The sequence below is a fragment of the Apaloderma vittatum genome, unplaced genomic scaffold (assembly GCF_000703405.1).
Source record: "Apaloderma vittatum isolate BGI_N311 unplaced genomic scaffold, ASM70340v1 scaffold22862, whole genome shotgun sequence".
Lineage (NCBI taxonomy): Eukaryota > Metazoa > Chordata > Aves > Trogoniformes > Trogonidae > Apaloderma > Apaloderma vittatum.
This window is the reverse complement of record NW_009702210.1, coordinates 2,472-10,704: the sequence shown is the minus strand read 5'-3', so window position 1 is coordinate 10,704 and position 8,233 is coordinate 2,472. Positions and strand designations below refer to the sequence as shown.

The window sequence follows — 8,233 nt, the reverse complement described above, 5'->3', positions numbered from 1 at the left end:
GAGGGCGGGAGCGAGTCGCGGTGGTTCCGTAGGTAGCTGCGACGCAGCGTGTGAAGACACGAACGCGGAGCCTCTTCAGGGCACTTCATGTGTCCTGTGCCCTCCTGTGCCATGAAACTCTGGTTCTGCTTTTTAGAGCACCTGGCAACATGCTCTGCTCCGTTGCTCGCCTCATTTCTTTCTTTTTTTTTCCCCTTCAAAAGAGTTGTGTGTTGCAAGTGCTCTGCGGTAGGAGATACCTTAATGCTGCTTCTGGTGGTCAGTCCTTCTGACATGGGCTTCTCCTAAAGGAATTTGAACTGTTGGCTGCAGGAGGATGATTCCCCACGCTTTGAATTCCTCTCACTGCCAAAGCTTTAGCTGTCATTAAAGCTGCTTACACTTAAGTAACACCCTCGCACAGTCAGGGGGAGGGTTGAGATAGGTCAGAAGATCCGGCTGCGGTTGGGAAGATACCTGCTTTGCCTCCTACAATCACTCTAGTTTGTGCAAACGTAATAAAAGAGAAGTTTGAGGCTCTTCTTGAGAAGCGGATGCATTATCAACGTTGGGGTTTTTGTGAAACTTGGGGCTTCACTTCCTCTTTCTTAAAGGCTTGTAGAATAGTTTTGGACTTCCCTGAGCAGAGGGCTCCTGTCACACATAGTAAGTTTAGGGGGAAAAAAAAAAAAGCTTACAAATCATACTTGGCATACATAATAGTCTTGAATTCCTGGTGAGAAATACTTGCCTCATAGCTAAGGTTACTAATGATTTTTTGGTTTTATTTTTTTACCAAGAGAGAAATACAGTGCATGAAGAACAAGTTTAAATACTGTTATGGTCGATACACAACAGCTTAGAAGGAAAACAGAAGTTACTCTTGGCAGTTGCATGTATAAAGTAAGAAATAAGTAAACAGAAACGTTTAAAGACTCAAAAGTCTGTCAGCAAGCTGAGAAGGTGAAAACTGTAGAAAAGGAAGAGTGGGATGAAACAGAAAAAAATATAATTACAGTGGAAAACAAATTTCTAGTGTGAACAGTGATGTGTAACCAGGATTTAATTTGGTTTAATATATAGAAAACTATGACAATATATGAGAAACTACTGAAGACAGTAGGGAAATAATACACTGTTAACTTCAGTGCTTGTTTAGTCGGGTTATTTTGCAGTTAACATCTGCAAGGAAGAAGTACGTAATGTATAGCTAGTTGAACTGCTCCCAGTACAAATATTTTGTGTTACATGCCTTGTCTAAACTTTTCAGGTGCATCTGATTGCCTGCTGGAAATACTTTGAGGTATCAACAATGAACTCGATGTTACTGTTATTTTTTTCTGGAATTCTCGCCTGTTGTGCACATTCTACTGGAGATTTGGTATCCAGGTTACTCCTCGTGTCCTTTGATGGCTTCAGGGCCGATTACCTGGAAACGTATAAACTTCCTCATCTTCAGGAGTTCATTGAGGACGGGGTGCTTGTAAAAGAAGTTACAAACTCTTTTATCACCAAGACTTTCCCAAACCATTATACCATAGTGACAGGTTTATATGAAGAAAGCCACGGCATCGTGGCCAATGACATGTATGACGCAGACTTGAAGAAAAGGTTCACACAGTTCAACGATTCGGATCCCTTCTGGTGGAATGAGGCAGTTCCCATCTGGGTAACAAATCAACAGCAGGGAAATGGAGCAAGTGCTGCTGCAATGTGGCCCGGTACTGATGTAAAAATTAACGATACGACCCCTCAGTTCTTTATGAAGTATAACTTTTCAGTCACATTTGAGGAGAGAGTGGAGAAAATCGTCGCGTGGCTCAATAGCTCAAACCCAGTCGTCACTTTCGCTACGTTATACTGGGAAGAACCAGATGCAAGTGGGCACAAGTATGGACCCGCTGACACTGAGAACATGCGCAAAGTATTAGAAGAAGTGGATAATCTTGTTGGTTTCCTTACTAATAAATTGAAGGCGTTCGGTTTGTGGGACACCATCAATATCATAATAACCAGTGACCACGGAATGACCTCCTGTTCTGCAGAGAAGCTGATTGTCCTGGATAGGTGCATTGATCGTGATGCCTACACTCTGATAGACAAGAGTCCAGTTGCTGCAGTGCTGCCAAAGCAGAGTATGTTTTGATGTTCTGGGGCCTGTTTTGTTGGGTTTTTTTCTTTTTTAAGTGGTACGCCGAGAATTACATCTTGCTTATCTTACTACTAAAAAGTAAACACTATGGTATACCGGTCACATCTTTGGCAAAACCAATGTAGTTCAGGTGGCAGAACTTTGACACAATATGGTGAAGAGTGTTTGTTTATTTAGAAGTTAACTTTGTTTTGGTAATCAGTGAGCCAAGGAGAGTTTCTCATCAACTTGCTATGGGTGCATATTGCTCCTGGTAAAGCTTGTTGAGAGAGCAGACAGGCACTTAGTATGCCTGCTCTCTTGTTGCTCACTTAGTTTATATGGTTTTAATTCACAGTGAGCGTGAAACAAACCCTCAAGTTTATTCAGAGTAAAAAAAAGTCATTGTCTAAAGTTCCAAGTAATAATCTAAATCCAACTTTGATCGCTTTACCACTTTGGTTTCTGTGAATGAAACTTCAGTTTTCATACTATGAATTAAATTTTTGTATCTTGGCGTAGCTGCTGACAGGCGTGTCTTAAATCCTGACCTGCTGCTCTCAGTGTCCACAAGTGTGGCCAGACTGAACCAATTGTGATGAACAGAGTGATTTATACAGTAACAAAATATAATAGGTCCTGCTTTGGATAAAATATTGGCTACTTTGGGTGTGATGGCTTTCTCTTGATTTCTCTGCTTGAATATTGCCCTACTTCCCTCTGAGCCCAGAAGGTAAGTTGAAATGTAGGTCCAGAACTGCAGCTGTGAGGTGCCTGATTTAAAAAGAGAGCAAATTGTGAAATCCATCTCAATACATGTAGCATTTCATTAGGGACATGAATAAATCCTTTTCTATGTGCTTTTTAAAAAGTAATTTAGGTTTAATGATGGATAATTTCATTAAACAGGACACAATTTCCAGTTGCTTCACAGGTAGGTTTGTTTCTTTTTCTTGGCAGACAAGAGAGACGTATATAATTCATAATTTAGGTTTAATGATGGATAATTTCATTAAACAGGACACAATTTCCAGTTGCTTCACAGGTAGGTTTATTGTTTCTTTTTCTTGGCAGACAAGAGAGATGTGTATAATTCACTGAAAAAGTGCCACGGTAACATGACAGTATATCTCAAAGAAGAAATTCCAGGCAGATTTCATTATCAGCATAATAAGAGGATTCAGCCTATCATTCTGGTTGCAGACGAAGGCTGGACGATTGTGCAGAACGAGTCTCTTTCAAAATGTAAGTGTTTTCCCCACTGGTGCTCTTGGTGGCTGATGTTGGGTGAACTGTCTTGGTTTTATTCCAGCCATCTTTAGGATGGACCTGGTTTAGCGAGTTGAGTCCTGGCCACGTGCATCTTTAAGAATATTTTGGCATTTTCTAGAGCATTCTCAGCCTGAGCCTGGAGTGTTTTAACAGATCAGGAAGAGATGGGGGATATTGGCTAAAACACTTTGTCATGTTCACCTTAATAGCCTTAAGACTTTTCTTAGGCAAGTTGCTGTCTGTCTGTCTCCAGCTTCCACTAGAGTGTGTTTTAGCTATTTTTTGTATATAAAATTATATGGAGGGCAGCATAAATTGAAGAATGGAAGGTACAACATTTAATGCTACGGTACATGGACTAGGAAACAAAAATAAATGGGAGGAAATACTAAATAAGAACACAACTACAATGGTAAAAAAAAAAGCGCCAGAATTCCTCCTCTTATGGGCATCAAATAGCAAGTTTTAAAGACAAAAAACCCAAAACATGTTACTTCACCCAGCGCATTGCTAACCTATGTGCTTTCTTGCGAGATGCTATGAATGTCAGATTGCACACACGTACATATATAAACATAAATATATGTGTCCAGGTGTTTGACATGCAGAGCTGGATTTTTCTAGCAGACAAGAGGTATGTATAACAGAAAAAAATGCAATAGTCACATGAAAGTTTACCTCAAAGAAGAAATTCCAGACATTTCATTATAGTCATAAGAAAATTCAACCCGTGTTTCTGGCTGCACACCAAGGCTGCGTGTGTGTGTGTGTGTGTGTATAGGTGCGTGTTCAGAAAGTGATTGTCCAAGAATTGGACCAAATGGACAAAAATGCATTAATAGAAGTGAACTACAAAGGTACCAGCCTCCAGGAAGTTCCTGAGCAGCCAGCAGCTCGAGGCTGGCCGGTGAGCCTGGGCTGACCCTGCTGGATACCTTCCCATCTCCCTTTTATGACACCATCAGAATTGGAATGCTGGGTAGTGTAAACTCTGAGTTTCACCCAGTCTGGCTGTCCTTACTACCTGCCCTTCGCACATGCAAGTTCAGATGTTCTCATTACTTGTACAAAAGTAGTGCTTTTAACGTAAGGAATGTTTTATATTCTAATTTCCCCCCGGTTTTGCCACAGCTGTCTTCAAAAGGACAGCACTTAGCACATGTGTTCTGTAATACAGGTCTGCTGATGTTTATGGTTAGATCCAATTTTATGTACCTAAAAATAGTTAAGAAGCAGGTATGTATTAGTAGGCATCATATCAGTTGAAGTGAATCACTTTTCAGAATAATTTTGCTAGTCAGAGCTTCTCAGAAGCAAGCAGGGAGATTTTAGCCTAAAAGGCTATTTAAGTGTTTATTATATTTTCTTTGTGGACAAAGTGGCAGCATAGGAACTGGCAGGTGTTGCAATATTACAGTGTTCCTACCACCAGCCTTCCTACTTCAGAGCTGAAAGATAAGAACCTTTGTGGGAGAGGGGACTTGGAGTAGCTCTGTTCAAAACAAGCAAGTAGCAGAAGGAAAAAAAAATGTAGCCATGAATAGGATTGCATTGAACAAGCAAGATGTGGTGAGATAGTATCTTTGTGGTAATAAACATAATGGTGGAAACCGTTTAAAAAGGAATGTTGGAAATGTGCTCAAGTGGTGAGCGTGACCTAATTGATAGCAATCTTGACATTTCACATCAGAAACTTCAATGAAGCAGCCAAGGATGCAGTTCTCAGGGAGACTCATTCAACTGTTACTAAGAAATGAACTCAAAACTTAAATGTGGTCATTTAAATACTGTGCTGTATGTGCTGTGAGAGGGGTTTTTCAGCATGTTATTAGGAAATTTAATTATGGCTGCTTTTTAGCTCTTTATATTCCATCAAAAATCAAGAGTATTTCTTAAAAACTTACCAAATTTCCACGTACTTCGTGACCTGGTAGCCACGAACATGTTTTTGTACGCCTGTCACTGGCATCGTGATTCTCTGCATGTTTTGTAGTTTGGACTATTTGGGTATCTTTTCACCTGAAGTACCTAATCTGGTAAGCATGGTTTGAGGGTGCTTAATATGCCTGAACTGAATGCTGTCAAGGGGAAAGTGCTTTCGCTTTTATGAAGTACTTAAAGTGTTTGGTTTGCAAGGGGCTGATGTCCTTACTGAGAAGTACAGATTTGCATTCCAGCTACTGAATCCTCATTGAGCAGCCCTGTCCTTTATACCTTGAGGAGTGGGAAGGGGAAACCGGGAAATCTTTTCCAAAAGGGAAGGAGATGACTGTAGGAAGAGGGAATGAACTCTGGGTTCCTTCAGAGTTTGATCCAACAGCTGCTTTTATCTTCTGCATTAGTCTGGTTAAAATGTATGCCTTTGGGGCGTGGGGAAGAGATGGGGAGGGGAATACTCATACACAGACAAAAACTGTGCCGTTAACTCTTAACCTTGCATTTCTCCAGTAGGAGACCATGGCTATGACAACACTCTCCCAAGCATGCATCCATTCCTGGCTGCTCGCGGGCCGGCTTTTCATCGAGGTTACAAGCAAAGTACGATGAACAATGTTGATATTTACCCCATGATGTGCCACATTCTGGGACTAACACCGCAGCCCCACAACGGCACCTTCAGTAACGCCAAGTGCTTGCTCGCTGACCAGTGGTGCATAAACCTTCCAGAAGCTATTGGGATAGTTATTGGGGCTTTTATGATACTGACAACTTTCGCCTGCATTATAATCATGTCAAACAACAGAGTGGCTGCTCCAAGGTCGTTTTCTCGACTTCAGTTACAATATGACGATGAAGATCATATTTAATTTTCTTGTAGGGAGCCACTCGTCACTTGCTAAATAGTGACCTTGGGAAGAGAGTTCCAACTTGCACTGGATGGGGCATTCTTTGACGCGCTTTAATGGTATCTGCATAAAATATTTTACAGCCAGATCTTGTTAACTTGTTTGTGTGCGCTACCTGTCTAGTAATCCTGTAAAAAATTTCTTCTGATCAAAATCCTGGAAGAGATGCTTAAAAAATAAGGTTCCTTAGTTTTTCATTCAATCCTTTGAACACTTTCAAAATGAAATTCCATAGTACGAACTTGCCAGGATAGACTAAGAGAATTTTAACATTTGTAAATGATAATTGTTTGGGCATTTTTTTAATATTAGATTTAAATCAATGTTGACTTCTTTAAGTGCTCTCATATCTATGTTGGAAAGAATATCTTTTTTTTTTATGGGAGTGAGAAGTTAGTTACATTTGGGCAGTGTGTTCCGATTTGTTCTTAAATTTTGTGCTAGAGGATGTAAAAAAGATCCAATACTTTCCCCCCTAAGCCAGCAATAGGACAAGAAACTGTCGAGAGGGAAAATGAAAGTCAGGGAGGAAAGAACTGGTGCACATCACTTCTGTTCTGAGCAATAAGATAGGCAGTTCAGCAGTCACAACACTGGCCCCTGACGTTTCTAAAGGTCTGTCTGTGGATGAGTTAGTTCCACAGTGCCTGCACTCACAGAGCTGGGATAGTACTGCCTGCTTCTCTAAAGGATGTTGATTTCATTGGAGACTCCTTGGATTACCCAGTTTTATGGGCTGTAGTAATAAAATCACTGCTTCTAAACCTTGTGAAAATTTTTTCATGTGTAAACTTTGATGAAAGTGGTTTTGTAATAAAAGTGGTTCTGTCCTGTGTACCAGCTGCTAATTCTCTGTGAAAGGCTGTCGTGCTAAAAAGCAACAACTTCCAAGCCCTCCTTTTAAACCCTGGAAATTTAAAGGGAAAAACTAATTATGTTTTTTTTTGAGGTAGGATCTGTTACCTGTAGGGTCTAAGTTGTATGGATGCACAGTTCTGGTAAAGACCACTGCTTAATTGAAAGTCTTGATTCCTTATTGCGAAGTCTTAATACCTTGCCATAAAAAATCCAAGCATTCATTTGATTTAGAAAGCCTTAGTAGTACCTTATTTTTCAGTGAGGAAAGAATGGGAGGTTAAATTCTTAATACTAACCCAAAAAGAGAGTTACAGTTGCCAAGTCCTTTTCTTAAAAGTTTGATGGTTTAAAGCTCTGATAGTTTGAACTGAGAGCTGAGGTACCTGACAGCATACAACGTGGCTCCTTGGTCACAAGCTCAAATTCAATGCCATTTGGTATTGGGCACAAGCTACCTTTTAGTAATCCCGCTGGGAAGGAATAGGGTCTTCGGAGGGAAGGACGACTTCTAACTCTCTCCTGAAAAAAATACGTTTGTGTTTTAAAAATTATGTGGTAGTTTCTCTCACTTGTATTTTCCTCTCTGAGGATTCCGTTGTACTGATTAAAACCAATACAAAACCTGATCTGTACTGCTTTTATTTCTCCTCCCTTCTTAAACTATTAATTACCACTTAGTGATTAATGCTTTATTTTGGATTAATCTGAACTTGAAAGAAGCCCTCCTGTTGATAGAGCAATAACTGGACTTAAGACAGAAGTCAATTTCTCATCCTGGCGGAAGATTTGAAGTAATGAATTATCTGTCTGCTGACTGAGTAACTGAAGTGAATGTTTTGCAGCTTAGAGGTACTGTAAAAGAGAGGATGCTTGAATTCCTGCAGTGGAGAGAGGTGTTAGGTTCTTAGAAGTGTGCTGATAAAGGCTGGGCACCATCTATATATGGAGAGACTTCACCTGAATGAGTATTACCTTGATCTTTCTGGGAGACTTGGTAAGACCGAACTATACTGTCCTTGACCTGTGAGGTTTGGTTTGGGTTTGTTTTTTTTTAATAGATGTTAAAATTGGTTATCACAGTGTATGCTCCAGTCTATTCTTCCTTTTCTCCCTGAGTAGTTGTCATAAAGTGAGCGACTGATGTGCT

General features: G+C 40.3%; 1 protein-coding gene across 1 annotated transcript; it reads left to right on the top strand.

Moving 5' to 3' along the window:
* Nucleotides 1-1,252: 1,252 nt before the first annotated feature.
* ENPP4 (ectonucleotide pyrophosphatase/phosphodiesterase 4 (putative)) lies at nucleotides 1,253-6,189 on the top strand. The gene is made up of 3 exons (XM_009879469.1): nucleotides 1,253-2,114; nucleotides 3,185-3,355; nucleotides 5,831-6,189. The coding sequence occupies exons 1-3, from the start codon at nucleotides 1,292-1,294 to the stop codon at nucleotides 6,187-6,189; spliced, it is 1,353 nt and encodes a 450-aa protein (XP_009877771.1). The 5' UTR covers nucleotides 1,253-1,291.
* The last annotated feature ends 2,044 nt before the right edge of the window (nucleotides 6,190-8,233 follow it).